General features: G+C 40.7%; 1 protein-coding gene across 3 annotated transcripts in view; it reads right to left on the reverse strand.

Annotated features, from left to right (window-relative positions):
* Positions 1 to 613: 613 nt before the first annotated feature.
* The window catches only part of YTHDF3 (YTH N6-methyladenosine RNA binding protein F3), a 32,782-nt gene continuing 10,910 nt past the window's right edge, over positions 614 to 22,485 (reverse strand). For all 3 annotated transcript variants that reach the window (XM_085605536.1, XM_085605537.1, XM_085605538.1), the window contains one exon: positions 614 to 3,716. In XM_085605536.1, the coding sequence (XP_085461662.1) occupies positions 3,693 to 3,716 (24 nt within the window). In that variant the 3' untranslated portion in view covers positions 614 to 3,692. The remainder of the gene's footprint in view (positions 3,717 to 22,485) is intronic.

The raw sequence follows: 22,485 nt of genomic DNA on the forward strand, positions 1-22,485 counted from the left end.
GTCTGCCATTACACAATTGATAGTGCTGCTTACATACTAATGATCAGTATAATAGAAAGCAAAATACTTAATACTGCAGTCCATCTAGAATGAAGTGCGACACAGAAGGTGTTTAATATCCTAATTAAAACATTTCCTAGACATTTCTACGTATTAGAAAGCATTTTATGAACAAATTATTACCATTTACAAATGAGGCACGTGTTTTCACACTCCAGCATTTGGCCATTCGGATTTCATTTAAAACATGATATTTTTCAATACAGTTCTCGTTTAGGCTTTTGAAACCGCACACACATCTGGGCTATGAATCATGACCTATGAATAAACGGCATTTCAAAACGGTAAAGGATAGCGTACGTGAGCACATTGCAACTTAGCATTTGAAACGACTACCAACCATAGGCCATCACTTTCACGGCCTACTCTTTGAACTTAGATGGCCCTTTAAAGTGATTTACAATCAAATGCTTAGTTATCTGAGGAGGAAACATCAGAATAGAAAACTCAGACATCAATTCTATATCCTAAGTTAGATTACGTTCTTTATGAATTTTACCGTAAAAGTATCAAGCCTCATACATTTTGAAGAAATAACTGACACTGAATGAAGTCCGATGGTAACAGATATTTTATTTAAAGTCTCACAAGGATGCAAAGCACCAAACGGCGAGATTTAGAGCTGTGATACAAAATCTCACCTATCAAACTGCATTTCATTATTAGTAGAAAGAATCAGAAAACAATCACAGAACTCTGCATTCCCCAAAGTTCTGTACTTTGGAAAGGCAAACAAACCATCATCACATCCATTGCCAATCAAAAGAAAAGGCCAAAGGGTTTTGCATGGAGAAATAAAGAAAATTAAAAACAAATATATATAGAACCATGTGCCAATTTATCAAGAAACAATTTATACTATTAAAGTTGGAGCAGTGCAGCCCCAATTTCCTGAAGACCTATTTATGGGTGTAAGGCTAATTAGCAAAATTGTAAATACACATTTATTCAAAAAGTACATGACCGGTTCTCCCTTATGGTATACTTGATAATGTTTTATGGAGTAAATACTTTGTAGAGTTGTAGCCAAAATTACAATGGTGATAGGTGGGAGATGACATTTTGAAGTGATGTAAATAAGTTCTTTAGAGAACCCCTACATGAAGTGCTACTAAAAGGAATGTCAGACAAACGTGCAATCAACATCTTATACATGGAGTGAATATGCATTCTCTAACCACCATGTTTTCAAGTATCTCATTTAATATATTAAATATAGAAGTGTGTTTGCGTAAAGATATTCTGTTCCTCTGATATACCTACATTAATTTCAAATCCATTCAAGCCATCACCAGTACCGCAGTTTAAAAATAGCTAGTCCTCTCCTGAAACATACTTTGATGAGAACCTAAATGATATGTCTTTGCAAGATTACATGAAGAAAATTATTAGAATACTGTTAAGATGCAATACACTCCATGTATATGAAATAGACATCTTCTCCCGCTGCGTTTAACATATTTATTCCTGAGCTGAATTTGCCAGCTTTGCCTGCATCCATGACTTGGCCATCTATACTGGACAAAAAAAAAAAACGATGGCTAGCAATGATGGTAGTCATACGATGTATACATAATGTGGCCAACAGCTTTTTCCACAAGAGGCATAGCAACAAAGAGGCACAATTGTGTATACTCGGTTCTAAGAAGGTATACTTAACGTTAAATTGTTTACATGTATAAAAACAAATCCTGGATTCAAAAATGTCCTTTGTGTCTATGGTAAGTAAGTAAATTTATATAGTACCAGATAAATGAAATAAGGTCAAAAGACAAAGATTTCTTTAAAAAAAAACAAATTTGAGAAACATCTGGACTTCCTTTCCTTATCCCTCCGCTGGAACCCCATTCCTCAACTAAAAGCTTTACATCTCAACATTGATACTTCCACCAGTTGCTGATAAAAAAGTAATACCGTTGCTGTAGATATTATAAAAAACGTTTAAAGGAAATTAGAGAAAAAGATTTAGAAACTACTACTTAAAAAAAAAAACTATTGGTTTGTTAAACCACTATTGGTACTGAAATGTGCTACAGCAAGTTCCCATAGATAGAGGTGGCGTGATAAATGGGATGAAGGGGCAGAAATCAGCACATGCAGAATGTAAATAAACTTTTAGACAAGGAACGCTGTATTTGAATTGCATTTTTGTTTTGCACAGCACCCTTTTTGCTGGCCACATTGTGAATGAAATAGTTAATTACAAATATACAGCTGCTCTTAAGTTGAACATATCAGCCCAGTTAAATGATGTTTCAACAACTTTTCCTGGAACCAAGACCGTGCTAAAGAATCAACGGAGGTAATTAAGCTGGTTGGCATGGATCGCACAAAAATTTCAGATTTACAACTTGTGCCCTGTTGATTTCTATTGAATTTCAATTTTACAATCTGGAAAAGTAAAACTGCTTTCAAATATCCCGTTATAAGCTTTTGGTAATTAGGTTACAGAAGAGGTATATAAGCCTTCAAAACAGGATAAGGCTGGAAACACATGAATCCGCAATTAAGTTAGTTTGGCTGTTGTAATCAAACATTTACAAGCAGACTACAACAGTGTTGAGGACGGAATTTACTTTTTTTCTTTTGGTTGTGTACAAAATGTTACACTTTGGTATTCTGCTGTAATGCCAAGTATACCCTTGCTAACAAGATCTATCCCTTTGTCGAGGCTGTGGGAAGGAGGATGGGTGCGCTTTGTTTAGAGGGAATCAGAAAAGAAAAAAAGTTGCCAAAGGTCAAATATGCATTTGCTGAACCAGGTTTTATTTAGGAAGTCGAAACCTAAGAATTATGAATGGACTCTTACTGTATAGCTCATAGCAGCAATTAATCGGAATTGAAAACAACCTGTAAAATGATTGTAGAATGTTGAATTTAAAGGTGGGGAGTTTAAAGCAGACTGAGGTTCATACATTCAAAACTGGGACAAAGTATTTGTAAGAAAATTGTTTAGTACACATTACACAAAATGAATAAGGACATATGTAGTAAGTTGGTGGTACCCACCAAGCTATGTATTCTCTAATAGCGAATATGAAATAAAGGGAAAAATACCAAGTACAATGTTGATTTAATTATGCGGAATAGCAGCTCAAAGCTTTTCAGGTTGTCTACAAAAATTACATGAACATTTCAACACGTGTTTTACTCCAGGGTTAAATATGGCATGATTTTTTTTGTTTTATAAATTTGTTGAGTAACTTTCCTAAAATCAAAAGACAAGAATGCACAACAAAGGGAAAATAGATCAACGCCATGTGAATCTCACGTCATTGAATTATTTTCTAATCATAATTGTTAGTATTTAACAAATTCAAAGAGATAATAAATCCTTGCATTGGAGTTTCCTGTGCCTTAGCTAAAGATGCATAACTGCAAAAGACAGCGGGTACTGGTAAAAGCTCCAGGAAAGAAAGTGCTTAACAAAGTTAGAGTTCTCAAGTGTGTTTGGTGAGAGTACAAGGGCAGATGCATCGATGAGAACCACTACAAGAAAAGTCAATTTTGTGTTAAAGTTTTCAAAGATGTCACTGTAAGCAGAAAAAGCAGTAATAACGTCTTCATGAACATATTAGGCATTGTCAGTCTTATCATTAGTGTTGTAAGTCGTGCTGGACTATGCCACAGGATTACTGCTTATTTCTGTTTCTGTCCTGCATACAAAAAGAAAAACAAATGGTTAGCTAAAAGCAAGGGCAGTAAAAACAAATATATGTTAAAATGCAACAGACTGCACGAGTAAACAGCCAATTATTAGAAGACCATTGCGTGAACAGCATCAATTTATATGATGCAGAAGTTATAATTAAGACAGAGCTAAATGTACAGATGCAAAATGTAATATTACGTTTTTTTCTAATCCAAATCAAATGGAAGTGTGCTCCTACAATCTTAAATATCAGATTAGTGTTTTACCTGAACTAAAAAGACGACAAATCCTTAACCTCTTCAATGCCCATGACGAGATAGTCTCGTCATGGGCACAGCGCAACCGTGCTCCATGACGAGACTCTCGTCATGAACCCCGCCCGCTAATGTAACGCCCGGCACAGGGCGGGGCACTGAAGGGGTTAATGATGGTTTGGACGGACCTTCGTTACCAGTAGTCGCTGATGTCTAATAGATGGTGTGCTACTCTAAATCCTCAACACCGAGAGGCCATTAGCACAAAAAACCTGACATTTTTTGGGGTGATCTAATGAAACTATGGGCACGCTTACAAAAAATTATCCTGACCAAAAGTCAATTTAGTCTTCTCAAACGACTTGCCACCCGGAAGCAAGAAAAAAGGACTCGCATCATTCATTACATCTTCCTGGAAATTTTCTTTTTTACCCACACATGTGAAATATCTTGATTTCATCATGGAACAGTATCTAACCCTGAATGATCACGCCCTCAAACTAAATCAAATCAGAAAACTAGGATCATGTTTTCCTTGCTTACACTTGAAAATTGCCGTACAGCTACATTTTCTTACACAGCTACATGAAGAAAATAGAGTGCATTCCAAACATCACTGCTTCGCTAACACCAACCTCCATGCTGCTGCCATGCTAATCACAAGTGACAAAGAATGACCACATCACTACCTTCCTGTAATAAATGTCACTGGTCTTCACATGAAGTGGGGGTGTACATCGAAAACTGCTGAACCCTTAAAATTATCCACAGTGGGTCCCACTGACATGAAGAAAATACTCAAGTTACAGGTGGACAATTGAACAAAAGGAATACAACTGAATAATTATATGGTCAGAAAAACAAACAGCTGTGAATGGTGAATGAAGACATCGTCCTACTCATATATTGGATAATTAGTATGAGACAAATTAAGTCATTCAATGGAGAAAGCAACAGCAAATGAACATCTTACAGCTGCTAATATATCTACCACTCTAATACCTTCCTTACCACCTTGCTCTGTATCTCTCAATCACTCCATCTACATATTATCGTTTTGAAATATTAGGTTGGTCTCCTAGGTACATCCCTTATAACATTCAAGAAATTAGCTGCTAATGTATAATAAGTGGAAAATCTACCTAGCTACTGTAAATCTTTTCTATATTTATGTCCTTTTCATAGCTGTACAAAAAAGTTTTGAAATTAAAACTCAAAGAATCTAAATTCAAAGTTGGCGAACATCTGAATGGGCCTCTCCTCGCATTGCCCCAAACCTATGTATGTCTATTCATGACCACATCAAAATGAATCCAAACCTACTGCCACTGCATAAATAACTAAAAGCAGACTTCTTGAAGATAAACCTTACCACCTATACCCTTCCCAAATGTAATATCCTCAAATATGATACTGCCAATATGCAAAGCATCGATATGCTTTTTCTGATCCTAGAGTATGTTGCAAGTAAGGGCACCGTTACCCTGTGGCTAAGATGATGCTGTACGAATAAACAAATAAAATGTTTAACTTGCCAAGTTGGGTGGACGGAAAAAGGAGACGAGAAATGGGAAATAAATCCTATAAATGTATGGTATAATATTTCGCCAACGAAGCTTAAAGAAGGCACTCTGAAATCTGCAGTTTGTGAACCCCGCCTTACCCGGTTTTGGAAACACTCCCTTTTAAGATGCTTGGTCACATTTCATTAATGTCCCAGCAGAAGGGAGTGTGATAGAACGCCCTGAAAAAGGGAAAGTGATGGTTTGGGATCCGCAAAGCCTTTGTTCACAGCAATAGCTGTGAAGGAAAACATTGAAATGTTGGGAGTTCTGGGCTTCTACCAGCCATTAGCTGCCCAAAATACTCCACCGTTTAAGAGAGCTCCCAAAATTCCAATGCTCTAATTAACAAGCATTTGCAATGCAATAGGTCTCGCATTTTAGAAACTTTGACCTATTGGTATTGTAAACAGTGCATTTTATTATTGCAGGTGTTTTTAAAAGCACATAAATGGCATTGTGATTTACAGTGCCAATGGGTCAAAATCTGTTTGAGTATCCTGGCTGGGAGCTATCAGGAGCCTCACACCTAGATGGATATGGAGGGGAGACAAGAGATCCCATCCTATCACTTCACCGGTACTTAGGAGAGAAATGCTTTTGACTTTGTTCAGTCCCTGTTTATAAGATATGCATACACTGCAAGAATGTCCAATGTGTTGGTTGTACCAGTATTTACACAATTAACAATTTAAATACCACTATTTTGTTTTATTTCTGTTATAGCGCTTTAGCACTACTCATCCCAGTGCAGGGTGTCAAGAGTGGTTACATCACAAGCACAGATTATGCATCAACAAAAAATCATGTGTGTACATCAATATAATGGATTTTACAAAAGACAGTGCGAGTTACCAGGTTTGGGAGCTACATGTCCCTCATACCTTACTGCGTTATATTAGAAGGATTACAATTTATGAACTGCAAGTAACAAAGGGATACTGCTTCCTTGAATAGAATTTAAGGAAGAAGCATGCTACGTATCCAGGTATTCGGAAATAAGCACATTGATGCCTTGGGGAATCCCCAATTTACCAGCACACTGAGCTGGAATAAGGAGATAGAGATGCCTTGGGGAATCCCCAATTTACCAGCACACTGAGCTGGAATAAGGAGATAGAGATGCCTTGGGGAATCCCCAATTTACCAGCAAACTGAGCTGGAATAAGGAGATAGAGATATCTGTGGAGATAGAATTTACGGACGTTAATGATTTTGCCCTGATGAAGTTCCTACTGTTTGGAATGAAACTCGTTGGCTGAGCACAATGTGTAAATAAGGAATTTGAAAATCGAAGAAAAAGTGCAAATAAAGGTTTTGAAAAAACAAGGATTGACTAGACTTCCTTACCTGGCACACCTTTTTAGGTCGAGCCTAGACAGCGCATGCGCGGTCTGCAAGACCTGAAGTAAAGACAATACGGAGTGTAATCCTGCCTGCTGTTCGGCATTGGTTCACTCCTATAGCCTGGCTCCTTATTAGTTGGTGCTGGCGAAACGTAATTTCCGTTTTTAGCCTAGCAGCACCGACCCAACTACAGTTTCATCACACTGTAGGTGCTGATGTGTTTTGTTTGGGGCAGCCATGCACATAGGTTCTATGTACATGGATGCCCTGCTTAGTTTCAGCACAGCGCCTGCTTTAATGTTAAAAAACAAACATCACGTACGTTGTAAGCCAAGGCTCTGCCTAACTGAAGCCAATGTTTTTATGAGGTGAGCACTGGTATTGGTTTCTGGAACAGGGAAATGTCTTCCTGCTCACATTTTACTAAAAACAAAGATACTCTTTGAAGCATATAATTATAAACGCCGTTTTTCTTTTTCTACGGAGGCTCTGGCCGACATGCATGTTGATTAAGGGAAAAAGATTGAGTGCAGACTCAAGGTCCCACTCCAGAGTGGCACAGCTGGAAAATGTAGAACTCTGTTTCCAACATTTAATTGCGTGTGTGCACATCTAAGGACGAACAAACGTAGAAGCTAATGTGTTAATGAGAGGCTGAAAATAGTCCTCACTTAAGTGAGCATGTACACTAGCAAAGAGCACAAGTGCTTTAGGCTATCCACAATGAAAAGCATACTTTCTTTAGTCACGGGGCACAAAGGAACACCAGTGTGGAGAAGTGTGGCTCAATGATTAGAGCGGCAGACCCTGATGCAGAGGTCTAGCCCGGGACCAGGGTTCAATTCCTGGCCTCGGCGGGTCTTGGGCTCAAAAATTCCACGGACCTGATAATTCTCGCCTCGGTGCCATTCTAATCATGGAGTCCCACTCTGCAACTCTGGGCAATAGCTTGCTTAATCTCCACAACGGCCCCCACAACGCTAAGGATGCCTGGCCTTCACCTTGGGGGTGCCCAGGAGTGGACGCCTCACAGGGAAAAGCCAGGATGGGTTCCACAGCGGTATTCGTACAAGCGCCGAGAGACCTCCGGGTAGTCGTGCGCTATACAAGTATCCATACATACATACATACATACAAAGGAACACCAGGTACATGATTTGATGGCTGACCAAGACTAGCCTCCAGAGACAGGAATAACGAAACCAGAGTGGACTCCCCTGTGAAGTAGGCGGAGGCCAAGGCAGATGCTACTGCATCCCAACTTGTTTTGGCATATAGCCTACCAGAATTAAAATGCATAATCATACTATAAAATAATCTAATTACTGTTTCTCTGACCTTTCTAATTAGAATTTTTCAAACTAAAAAACATTGAAAATTGTGTAATTTTGTGTGTGAAAAAAAACATGAAGAATCACTATCATTTTAGGAGGTCAATGGCATCAACCTTGTTTTCAGAATAGAGAAGACAATATATGTGCCATTAACAGGTTTGTAACCATTTTCTCTGGTACAGACACCTGTCCCTTTCACTTGATGTTCCTTAGGCCCTCATTCCGAATGGGTCGATACTTTCCTAGGTTTTCAGGTGTGCGTCAACTAGTTATGGTTTTTAAAATCACACCCACTACACACCAGGTGTTATAAAAACGCTGCCCAAGTTATTTTTAATAAGATCAAATCTGCAGCAATTAAAGGGAGCAAAAATGCCCAGTAATTACCGGGACATGCAGATTTTGGTGCGGGGAGCCCTCAAATCATCTTTTAATGCCCCATTTCATGGAGAAAACTCGCAATGAGCGATTATCACATCCAATACAGTCTCAACACCTCAGTATCAGATTTTATCAATACTACGACACTCGTAATGAGGGCTTTACTCTGGTGTAGCATTAGTCATCTCTGTATCATGGCCTAGCTGTGCTGATCTGAAAGGTTCAGTCTTCGTTAAAGAAATTGTTATATTCACCTTGACTCCCAGCTACTATTGCGCTCGATGTACGGCATACTCCACTTATGTCACAACGTATCAACGTGAGTTTTTGGAAGACCATGCCTGTTTAACATATGTGGGCTGCAATTAACTTGTTGTTTCAGTCTGATATGTGGTGAAAGAACAAAGTTAAATTGCAGTGACCAAGTGCTACGGAGCGCTGCTCTGATTAGAGTGTTACAGCCCGAGCACCCAACATGAAAACACTGGCAAGTCAGACGACATAGCAACGCCTTAGTTTGTTCCAGCAATTATGATAAGCATAATTAAACAGGGAAGCAGCAGCTGTCACTCTGTTGCTTTAACGTTTCACCAGTGAAATGTAGTGTAAATCCATAACAGTGAGTTGAAAATGGATGTCAGTAGTACGGCAGAAAAAAAAAAAAAATAGTTAAGGTCAATGGATGGTTTGAGAATTAGACACTTAACATCGATAAACATCAAAATCGTTATATGAAAAACTAAATACAAGGTCCCATATTTAAAAGGCCACAGTGATCCAACACCAATTTATCAAAATTAGGCCTGGGCGAAATATCAATAACGCCAATTACATGCTAAACTTGCTACATGAAATTCCTGAAAGACTGCCATTATGCCATGTCATAATTATGCTGCAGTTGGCAGCAAAGTTACAGTAAGTGTGCAGAAAAAGTAAAAAAACATACACGGTACAGCTGGACTACCGTGATGTCACTTTATCCAAAGTCACCCAGGATCTGCAGATGAATATTCACACTTCCAGGCGAGCAGTCGAAACTACTTAGAACGAGCAATGCTTGCAAAATATGCAGGCAGGGTGGGCGGGGCCCAATGCCGACAGGGCAGACACCAACCCCGCTTCCACAGGTCCCGGACACAGAATCAACAATAGATCTCGCAGCACATGCGCTGCATTCGCAGGGGAGACCTAAAAAGGTGGGCAGTTTTTTTCTCTAAAGTTCAGTCTGCCCACAGTTCTTCCCAGCTGACCCCACCTTGCGCATCTCACTCAAACGTAGCTAAAATCCACATCATTTGTAATAAATATCAAATCAAAATCATCAATTTGCTGTAAAGAATTATAGCGCATCAAGGATTCAAACAAATTGAAGAGAAGAGAATGTTGTACAGCACAAAAGTAAACAGCACAGGAGAGAACTACATGCTGTGGACTTGAAGGATCAATAATTCTGTGGAATCAAATTCTGTGAGTTCCACCCACCCCTAGCAGATACATCAGTCATCTGTTCTAGATCTTCCCTGTCAACCCAGATTGTTCAATAATAGCTTTAAGTTCAGCCCACATATTTCTTTCTAACTCTCCCAGACTTTGTCAAATATTTTGAGCAGACAAGTACACACCACTTTGTCTGCAGGCATGCAGCAGTCCATATTCACTTTCCAGGCCTTCACTTTAGCGCTTCTAATTTTTCTCCACCTTTTTGTAGTGCCCCCCCTAGCCACTATTACCGCAAAATTACAAAATACTTACTGGGATCTTGTTGTGCTATCTCTCCATATCCCCAGCTTTGACAAATATGGCAATAGGAGATTATCCCCCAGTATCTGAGCAATCTGGTTCTTAATTTTATTCCAGAGTCGTAGCATATGGAGGAATTCCATTTGTTTATTTAAAAGGGTCCCTTTTGTGGTCTCAACTACCCAAATTTGACTAATTGTACAATCTTGTAGTAGGTGCAGTTTAGGATCTTTAATTGCACAAGTTTGAAACCAATCCTATTCTCTAGCTCTCAGATATCTGCAGGCTTTGTCATAGGCCTGCTCTTCCAGCACACCAATATCAAGGAGCGTAGGGAATGAATATCTGTCGTGCAAAATATGTCATCCTGCTTTCTACTTGCTGTAACATTTGTAAAGCGCTTGAATACCCTCCCGTGATCTAGTTTGCGCTATATAAAATATATATGAACGTATTTATCTTCACCAAGATTAGCAAGTAATTAAAAGGCAAAGGGTAACCTCGTGCGATAACCTCTTGCAGGGCAAAAGTAACCAAGACACTCGGGCCTCCTCTTACAATAGTAACAAAGAAAAACAATCTGCTCTTCTATTCATAAATTAAACCGTAAAAGTGCCTATAATGAAGCCGCTGCACGTTTACCAATTGAACATTTCCTTAATACTTCAGTCTCAAGGAATTTCTACACCCAATGCAAAGTCCAGTTTTTGAAGCTATAATGTGTAAGCAATTTGTGACTGCAAGGGCTCCAAGTATTTGCTTCTTATCCCCCTTAGTTTTTGAAAATTGCACAACAATTTGATGGAACAGGCAGAAGGTTTAAATTAAAAAAAAAAACAAAAAAAACAAGTTACACTGTTCAATTTCTTTCAACGCTTTCCAAATGGCTGCTATTGAATGGAAAGGCAGGATATGAAATTCACCACATTTAGGTGGAGAAACAAGCCCAGTCAGCTTACAAATGTAATCTCTCATTAAATGGAAGGAGAAATCATGTAAATGTATCAAAACATCCACATCTTAGCACAATACAAGACTATAGAGTGAAATATATGGCTGCAAATCCTAATTACGAAGAACATTGACAAAGCATGACAGGGAGACCTTGTATTACAAAAAAATAACTAGAACATGATCAAGTATATGATGCATGGAGTTCCAAGTACCCAACAAAGGAGCCAAATTGAATAAAGAAAGCATGACCCATAAACAGCTATGTACAATGTTGACCGATTTAGGCTTTACAGGAAGGTATTCAGAAACAACAAACAAGGCACGAAAAAGTGAGGAAAAGTACGAAACAACCCAATATTAATCCTGCGCTCACTACCCTTAGGACATTATAAAAATATGTAAAACTATCCAGCACCAACCAACCTTTTTGTTTATAAAGTTTTACCCACAAAACTATCTACTCAAAAGTGGTACCAGCGATTCTAGTGACCATTTTCTAATCAACTGGATTAACGCTGTCCGAATGGCCACTTCACAAACCTTGACCAACGGTAGTGCAAGGTGAACACATCATTAACAAAAGATTCTTCAAAAGAAAATGTTGGGCTAGAGTAAGGAGATAATTCTAAAAACACATGTTTAAACAAGCATTGACAATGCCAATCTCTCTCGCTTGTGTGTTTACATACAAGCGTGACTAATTGTCATTGACAATACTAGTTTGTATCTGTACTCCACGGTCTCTGCAAAGACCGGCATAAGCCGCAGCCGATGATCAATGGAGTAGACAGAAGGGACAAGTTGCAACTGGCATGGATAGAGAAGGGGGGACAAGGCGTTGTGCAGGTTTAAAGCAGCAATGCTGTTTTTCAGAGCACGATGAATCACAAATCTACATATGGTAAAAATCTAAAATCTCCTGTGTGTGGGTCAAACACAGAATAGAGAGGAAAGCCACCAATAAGAGCGAGGCAATTGAAACTGACAGAAGTCAGTTTAATCTTGAGCAAGAATTGGCTCTGTGGAGTATTGCATACAACGCGGTCTGGGACACATCTGGAGCAGCCTGTAGCGAGACGGCAAAAAGCACCAATCAATCATGGAATTTGAACTCATCCACTGGCTTTCGAAATGGGCATAAAGAACCGAGGAGGGCATGGTGAGGAGCAGGCACTGCAAGCAGCTCACACTGGAGGACAGATTGTGGAAATTGCACTAGTATGCAACATACAAACCTTCCACAGTTCGGCAGGAGCAACTGTCATTTTAAGGATGCATGAGCAGCTAGTGAAGTGTGAGGAGATAGCAGCGCACATCTATGGTAGGAGATGGCATTGGAGAAAATATGTAGTAGAAACTGGTGATCAGGTTACACTGGTAAGCGGAGTAAATGTCCAGCATTTGTAAAGCGCAAACAATTAACCGAGGGTGTCAAGGCGCTGGGGGCTGTCAGAGAGATTAAGCGAGCTATTGCCCAGAGTCACAAGGTGCTGTGTTGTTCTGCCACCGGCAGCTGGGGCAATCTAACTGTGAGCCCCCGGGTTTCGGAGTCAGCTGCCCTGGCCACTGCGCCACACCTCCTTCCCCAGAGTAAGGATTGGACACTGGTGAACAGTGCAAGAATGTGGCATGGAGATTCCACTGATGGACACAGTGAGAATGGCACTAGAGAGCAGTTGGCACTGGTAGAACAGACTCGAAGTCCCCAGTGGGCATATACTTAGTACCTATAAATGCATTCCTATCTTCATGACCACACGCAAACATGCTTTTTAAAAGACGCAAATGCAACTGGTCATCTTCAGCTTCCTTTTTGAGGGAGACTACTGTTTTATAGCATTTTACTTTCAAATTTCGCCAGTCACAAATTTCTTTTCCCTCCACTATTAATCACTTTTTAGTTTCAGTGACTGAAGTGGTAACACAGGACCATCACCAGGGAGACCCATCATCTCCGGGATAGGGTCTGCCCTGGAGACACTGTCACAATTCGTGGACTTTTTTCTCCGTCCACTGGTCAGCCAAATGCCCACGTATCTCAAGGATACCACCGACATGCTACGCCTGCTTGAAGACGCGAGTTTTTATCCCCTCACCGACTACCTGGTCTCGTTCGACGTGGAGTCGCTGTATACTTATAACCTCAGGACCAAACCATTGAGACAATTAAACTACTACTTACTGAGCACCCACCCGATCACACCAATTCCATTCATAATGCAGTGCGCATGAACGGCTATGAAGGAGAATTTCTTCCAGATTGAGAGACCGTTATATCGACAAATCTCTGGCACTTCTAGGGGCAGCACCTTCGCGCCGAGCCTGGCGAACCTCTGCATGCGTTTGAAGGTGTTGTCCTGGGAGTCCTGAACCCATTTCTCACACACATACTTTTATGGAAGAGATATATAGGTAACATTTGGTCATCTGGCGAGATGAGGTCACTATAAAACGTTTTCACACCTGGATAACCACCAATGAACGCCTTCGCTTCACCTGTGAGTATAGGAAAGAGAAATTGGCTTTCCTAGACCTCCTGATATACCCAGCAGGGGGCACTCTAGAAACTGAACTCGACCAGAAGCCTATGGCCCGCAAAGAACTCCTCCAATATGAGAGCCATCATCCAAAGTTAAAACGAGAAAATTTACCATATGGACAGTTTCTGCGAGTCTGTCGTAATTGCTCCACAACCGAGAAGTATAACATACATGCAACGAAACACAGAAGTAACCTTTTGGATAGGCATTATCCTGCAAAATTGGCTAAGAATTCAGCCAAACGAGCACTCAACACCAATCGGGAGGCTCTTCTTGAACAACAATCTGCCATACCGACACAATCCAAACATGTCTGTGTGAACACCTACAGCTCTTTGACCAATGAAGTGAAGAAATCTATACTACACAACTGGAACATTTTGAACAAAGGACAATTGACCCTAGGAAAAACTTCTGTTTGCGTTTAAAAGAGGCCGGAGTTTAAAAGAAACTTAGATACATACAAGACCGGTCGCGTCTGATATAACAAGAGAAAACACACTTTGGAACTTACCTCCTGTTCAAGCCCATTATCCTTGTGGGACAAGTACAGTGTGCCCAAACCAGTAGGACTAAAAGCATTGACAGACAGAGACCTTGGGTGTTACAAGAACACACCAGTTGTAACAGTGAGCGGGTGGTCTAACTCATCACTTGCCCTTGTGGCTTGAGACATGTTGGTATGACCACCAGGAAAGTACGCACAAGATCTTAGAACACAAAAGCACCATTAGATGTGCACAACAAATGACTAAGATGACCAAACACTTTTTTTAAATGAAACATGGCCAAGACTCTAAGTTGGATGGTCCTAGACAACCCCAATTTAGGTGCCAATACACCAGATCTCACAACTAAACTTCTTAGACTGAACAAAGATGGGTATACAGATAGGGAACCTCGGAAACGGGTCTCAAATGACGAGATTCCATGTTTAGCGCTCTCTTAATCCACAACTTGCGTCTCCATGACACATCTAGTCGTGCCCACCACTTTGGGTTCATGTCACATCCTGACCCAGGTGGGGCACGCCCTCTGGGCTGTCCCGGGCCCCATTCCACCTGCTTCATGCCCAAAGCACTGCTCACTCTCCACGTCAGGCATTCAAGGCTTCAGGGTGGAGCACATTAGTGCCCCCATCAAGTGACCTTACCAGCCCCATTCCATGGTGGGAAACTATTGGCTAGGTCAACAACCCCCTTGAGGACCGACATCATTTAACATATCTACCCCACACTACAGGTGTACGAGACCACCGTAATTTGGCTTCTGCACCTTCATGCCACCTGTTTTGCCCGCTATGCGTGCCCATTAACTTCACCACCCCCAACCCAACCCCCCACACTGCAGGTCAAGCTCGAGTCTCCACCGAACTCAGCTTTCCCATCTTGACTTTGGCGATCAGACACCTGATCACTTGCTAGTGTCTCCGTGCAGCTGACGCACGCATGGTGCACTAGTCCCGTTTTCTAGCAACCTCATTTGTTCCCTTACAACTACAAATCCCATGAGCCTTTTCACTCCCGGGTACGCACGGCCCAGCTGGCTTGAGTTACCCGTTCCACAAGCTGTATTTAAACGCGAGCCGTTCCAGGACGCTTTTTCCTGCCCTGGACATGCTCGGATGACGAGGATCCACATTTGTGGGAAGTGTTCCCCACCTTGGCTGCGCGCAGCCTCGTGGCCTTACAGCCATTGCTCTCCTACTGAGGAATTAACATGTATCCACCCCGCCATGCCGCTATTACATCAGCCGTGCCTTTCACTGCCGTATGCCCCACCCCCCAGAAGATAGCGTTCCCACAACAGTTCACCAAACGCCGTCATGCCACCCGCCGCACCAGGCTGCCCGCCCTAGAGGAATAATTAGCGCCAACAATTCCAACCTCTGTTTCTTCACCCACACGCTGGGCATGTCCTCCACACCCGCCCACAGGACTCCTGCACCCTTCAGGTGGGCACATCTAGTCTTTGTCAAGTCCTTGCCATCAATCTATTTAAGAAGTCCAGTGTTGTTCGACGCCCGCGAGTGTACGCTTATATTCATGCCTGCACCTACAGCCCAAATCCTTTTAACCTTTTATCCCCAATGACAGCAGATCTATTAATCTATTGACAGGTCCTCTGACATAACTGGAGTCGCGACTGCTATCTTTAAACCCTCCCTTGGTGTTTGTTTTTAACCAAACCATATACCTCCGACAGGTTTTGGTGCACGTACCACTTGGCTAAATACGCCTGGACAGATGTAGTGAATTGCGCAACCCACTGCGGTGAGCCACACGTCTTTGTAAATTACATTGATCTGAAATGTATATGCGTTTCAGAATGGATATAAAATAGGTTAATAATTGTATATTAGACTCATGCTATAGATACATTGAATTTATATATGGTGACAGACATGCCTTTTTGTTTCCAATATAGGTTGTATGCAGTCCATACTGAACAGTCAGATTACTGGTTCAGTATCAAACTTATGATTTATTCACGTGTTTGTTTTTTCATGTATTTTGCACTTCATATTTGCAGTAGCTGAACATATTGACCCTGAAGAAGGCCACAAGACTATTTAGGTCCTTCTGGCCGAAACATGTTGGTCTAGCTACACACGTGTCTCCAATGTTGGCACTTGTGTCATCAGCTCGTAGACAGGGGGTTGTAGCCCATACAAAGACTAGGTCTTGGGTGAGGAGGCACCCCCATGATGAAGCATGACACCTCTGGTGTGTGAGGGGAACCGTCCTGAAAAGGGAATCCCCCACTCTTGCATGACATACTAACCTCCACATAAGGACCTGTGGCATTTTTCATGTATTGCAATAGTCGGTGAGGAGTTAGCTCACGCAGGTCCTTAAAACTCCTCAAGTGTATTGATGAACATCGAACTATCGCCTTAGAATTTTTTGTTAGAAGCTAAAAAAATATCAGCAACAGTTTAGGTCGAGCCTGAGCCAGCGAGATTTGGGGTATTTCAGTGTGCTACGCCCATTCCCCCCACCCTTATTTTTAATTGGCTTGCGGTCTTCAGATTCATTATGAGGCTCATTAGTCCTTCCTTAGTAGGCCATGTCGTCTTCGTATACTCCCATGGCTACTGGCCCCTTCACTTGATTGTTACATGGTATGTGCACTTTGAGTTTTCCCTACGATAGGCACCACAACCTGCTTTACTTACATTCAGTGGACCACGCTCACTTTTGAAGCCGCTGGGACAATGGCAGCCGTTTGTTTGCAATGCCATAGGTCTCGCATTTAAACGAGACCTATAGCATTGCAAATATTTTTATATGGGTTTAGGGTGTCATTCCTGCCCTTGGTTTACTTTCCTCAGTATGCTGGGAGGGGGGGGGGGGGGGGTAATGTGTACTTTTGTAGACATATTACTAGTTGCTGAGAAAACCCACACTAAGTTTTGTAATTTACTAATTTTCTGGTTACCAGCTCCATGCACCGGTTTAAAGAGAGTAGCAGTGTTTTTGGAGTGGGCGGTGGCTACTGCTGCTTATCGTGGTCATTTTTTTTTTTTTTTAACCATTGAACCTACATAGTTCGCCCGGATACAAAATCCCTTCACAATGAGTCAGGGATAGAATATCCTGTACAAAGATGTAGGGTGCAATATTTACATTCAAAATTATTAGTATCTGAGAGTAACTGATCACTTCAAAACAGTAAGTGTCTACATTGCTTGACTAAGTTAATAACATTGTAACTAACTAGAGACAGAAGGAATTGAAAACTACTGTAAACAGTGCATGTCTTGATTGCGCTCTCGTTTACTCACCCTTTCCTGTAAATGACATTATCGGTTAGGGTGCAGTGGGGGTGGTTGCGGTTACAGCCCTGTTCTCTGCAGTCACGAAACACTCACAACCATGCATGGAACCTGGCATTTTCTGGGATTTTGCGACATGCGACTTCTGCTTTGAGGGGAGGTTGCTGTCCCTTCACTATTCGGAGGTGCTTTCATCTGCATCAGTCAGGGTGTTAGCCCTTTGACCTCGATATAGCTAAAGCGCCCTTTCTGTTGGCATTAATTATGCTCATCATAGAAAGCCTGAGAACACACTCTTGAAACCAATCCATCTGCCTAAAAGAAGCAGTGCCTCATTTTTAACTCACACTCACTGTTCAATATGTCTCACTTTAGAGCTCTCATTCTGGGACGTACCTTATGGTCAGGGGCATGCAATTATGTGGCAGGAGAGGGCAGAGTGCAATTATGAGGCAGAGTTTAAGCTATTAATATTGTAAATGACTGCCTTTTATTTAGGTTTTAAAACCCAAAACATATATAAAAAGGCATTGTCATTTACAATGCCAATAGCTCACACCCGCGTAAACTTAAGACGTATTGCATTGCAAATGCTTGTTTATTTCATTATCAATTTTCAGAGAACAAGGATACATAATGCATGTTGTATGCTACAGCCTTCTCATGAGTGCACCTAGTGTGTCATTGTATGTGTATTACCAGTGGTATTGCTGGTTACGAAAGAAATAAATGGTTTGTTTGAAGCCTATATTGTTCAGATGTGTAGTTGCCTGCATTTCATTCAGCCTGATTTGTATACGTCCTAATCATTGTGGCTTTACTTCTCTCATTAATACAGGACAGCCAGATCAAAACTACAAAGAAATGGATGAACCTAGACTGGATGAGCTAGTTGCCAAAGTGATGTGCCTTTTAGGACTTATTTGGGAACATAGTACCAGAGCACTGCCCGTCTAGTAAATCACACCTCCTGCATATTTACTTACACCCAGGGTCAAACCCCAGGTAAGAACACCACCAGTTAGGATGCTTAATACTAATTCATGTCCTCTAAATATTGAGGCAAGCATACCAAAGGGTATTTTAAACAATGGAGAGTCCCGTTTGCTGTGGTGAGAGTCCTCTTATCACCAAGCTGGGAAGGACTCGTGTGACATCACAGCATCAGAAATCTGGCAAAAAGTGTGTGCGCAGGAGGGCGGGGGGAGCTACACCTGTCCAGTTTGACACCTATACATTTCCACAGATCTACCAATTCACTACCACTTTCCAATGGTTATTTCTGAAGCGCTCTATATAGTTTTAACTGACTGCCTGGATAGTGGATTGGTTTTTTTCTTCAGGCACCTCATCCTCGTGTTTATGTCTGGACAAGCACTCAAATTACTGAATTGTGTGTTCTACTTGTCTAGGTTCTTGGCACCGTCCAGTACTTCGACACCTACAATTGGGGTCACTCCAATTCACAGAGAACTGACTTGCAATACATTTTGTCAGGTTACCCACAGTTTTCAACGCCAACTGGTTTGGATATCAGTAGCCACTACGACTTTCAACATCTCACCGAAAAACATCTTAGTCTCTGGTCCCGCTAAATAGAGCCAGGCCGTTTTTTTCTATAAATCTTCCAATCACCATTGTGCAACACATGCTAAGTGAACATCCAATAACTCAATCCAATGTTACATTTCCACTGATTTTTGTTTTATATTGGAGCAATGGTATGGGTTACCAAATGCAATAAAAATAAGCCACTCTGCCATTTGTTTTCAATTTTCTTGGGAAGACCTACGTACTTGATGCAGTAATAGTCAAAGTCCAGCTTGACCTATTGCTTGAGTTGGTTGACATTACGGTGCATACATGTATAATTTATATGATTAATGCCCACGTGTCCATAAAGCTGTATGAACCATCATTCTACAAATCGTCACTCTTCAGACCACACTAAGTGCTAACTAGCCTTTGCAACTTAGGATGGGTCCCTTTAAATCATCTTCACCTACTAAAGCGAAGTAAAGCATATTTTGCTAGACGGGATAATTTGAACACAAGGAAAGAAGACATTGAATAAAATATATTGACAGCTACAAAAATACAGTGTCCAGTGTTCGCAGAACAACAACCAGAACTAACTTGAAGTCTCCAAAACACAAGTTGTCAATTTGCTCTGAAATAGTTAACCAGAGTAGCTATGGACAAGAAAGCAAGTGAGTAACAGGCATGCAATTATTCAAATTAGGAACACTGACCGATTGCCGTTCTGAATAAAAATTAAAAAACAACAAACATGTGAGCAGATGCACTAGCAGCAAATTTGGAATCGTTTTTGTAACAACCTTTTACAATAAACATTCCAGGGTGTCTGCCTGTCCATCCATACACATGTGCATATTATGCAGAGATTAGTTTCAATATATATTTTTAATAAAAATCCTTATCAGCACCAGAAGGAAGAAGTGCAAATTACAAAATCAGTATTGAAGCAAGTGCCAAACTAGAGAACCACCCAGTTTCATGGTTTATTTCAGTAACCTTGCTTCACTTTACAGTACTACACCCATCACAAGGCTTAGTCTAAGATGTGGTGGTGAGGAAGTGATAATTAAAGACATTTTCAACAGGCAAACACTGAAATCTATGTTCAGAATAAGAACATGGAATATGCTGAAATGTAATCCTTAAGTTCCCACCCTCGTCTGGCTCACTGGAAATGGCTCTCTGGTTATGTGTCTATGATGGGGGTGGGCGGAATATACATATACACAGCAATGACCTCACTTCAGACTAAATACCATTGTGACTTTTGCATACAGCAGTGAATATACATCTTTAATCAAGTATAGACTAATGTGATGTGCATAACTACCCTGAGGTCATCATATGATCTCAAATTAATTCAGATAGGTTTCATCATACAGACCAGATGTACTGTGTATTGTCCAGAATTATACAAGAGGGTTTCTACCGTTTCAGGTGGACTGCTTCTTTGAAAGGCATCTGTGTTACTTTTATATGCAGGCTTTGGAACACCATTTCATTTTCAAATATCAATAGATTTCTAATCTTGGGAACATTTCTCGAAATGTCCGATTCCAATTGTTAGAGGGACTTAAAATGTAAGAAGCCAATGTGGGCCCACAAAAGCCAGAGAAACCCGCAAGTAAAAAAAAAAACGCATGAAACAATTTCATAAGTATAGTAAACAGAAATAATCGGTTCTTTAAACATGTAACAGCAATGTGTCAAAAACAAACGAATATTCTTTAAATTACTTGATTTATGAAGAACCATTGCAGAAACCAATTTTTGCACTTTAGCACTGCAGCTGTAAAATATCTATTGAATCTAAAGTCTGAAAATACTGCAAACAAGGTGGCAGGATGGCACAAACTCAATAGTAACATAAGAGGATTTTGATGGGTTGTTCATGGCAGTGTTCTTTAAAGGTGGGAGATATGTGATGTTAGAATACACTGGTATAGTTGAAGAGAAGGACTTTTAGCTAATGTCAAATAAAGACTAGACAAATAGAAAAACAACGAAAATTTGAGACATAAAATGAGCATAAAACAGAGCCAGGTTTGGCGATCATTACTCAATAGAGCAGAAAATAAATGATGCGTTTTCTTTATAAATCAATATATGCTCACTGGCTATATTTGCACTCTACAAGTAGCACAGTATACATATGAATTAATATCTATTAAAACGTGTTCCTGAATCCTATGCATTAAGCATATAAAGAAAACCCATATGACTGGGGTCTCCAATCTTTGTGGTTTCCATATCACCCCAAGAGCAGACCTCACACTTTGGTCATGCTCCCAGTGCCGCAGGGGGCGCTATTGGGGGGGGGGGGGGGGGGGGGGTGTTAAAAGGCTTACCCAATAGTTACAGTACTTGTAATAAAAGGCATATAGCTATAGAAAAACAAGCATTGGCAAAGACTATAAGCATGCTACTGGCTTTGGCAATCGGGCGGGGGTGGAGAAGAGGACAGCATGTGAAGAACTTGCACCTCCTACAGCATATACAAGACAAAACAAGTAATTTCACCTCCTTCCATAACGTCACTCAAAGAAAATGGTCAATATTAGTAAAATCTTTGACCACATTAACAGGCTAGAAAAACTGGGAACAAGACTGGAGACAGACGGGAGTTGAATTGCTAACCAGACAATTTCTATAAAGAATAAAAATAAAAATCGGTGGCAAGGTAAGGGTGACAAACTAGAAAAGCTGAACAGGAAATCGGATGTAACTAATTAAACTACACATCTCCGGTATCAGCCTCAGCATGACCCTACTTGGATTACAAACTATACGGTACTCGAGACAACTGAACACTGAATTTTGAGGGAAGAATGCCCCATCGGTCTAAACAACCGAATAGTTTGATCGTTAGTCACAATATGGATAGTCTAGCAATGAGTAATCGACTGCTTGAGGAGGGTACCTGAATTCTAGTACCAATATGAAATGAGACCAGGCCGATGGGGGAGCAGTAGACATGAGCTCCGGGTGAGTAGTTTACCCATTTTATTTTTCTCGACTGACAATCTGATAAATAGAGTTGCACATTTTAATTATAAATGGTCTCAAACAAAAAAAAGAAAAGGAAAAACTAGCCCTACTCATATAGGTCAAAAACCTAATGATGCACTGCAGTTCACGCATTGGGATCCCATGGAAAATAAAGAAATGTTTGGTAAGTGCTCATAAAGTGCTCATGTACTAAATTCAACTTGTCTGAGAACTTCATTCTAAAGAGAATAATAATAAATATGCTAGAAACTATGACTCCTGGTCCCATTAGAAGGTAGATGGGCACGACTGTTACAAGCATTACATAAGGCAGAAGAACATAACTCACAAGAACA

The sequence above is a fragment of the Triturus cristatus genome, chromosome 5_1, assembly GCF_964204655.1.
Source record: "Triturus cristatus chromosome 5_1, aTriCri1.1, whole genome shotgun sequence".
In the NCBI taxonomy this organism is placed as follows: domain Eukaryota; kingdom Metazoa; phylum Chordata; class Amphibia; order Caudata; family Salamandridae; genus Triturus; species Triturus cristatus.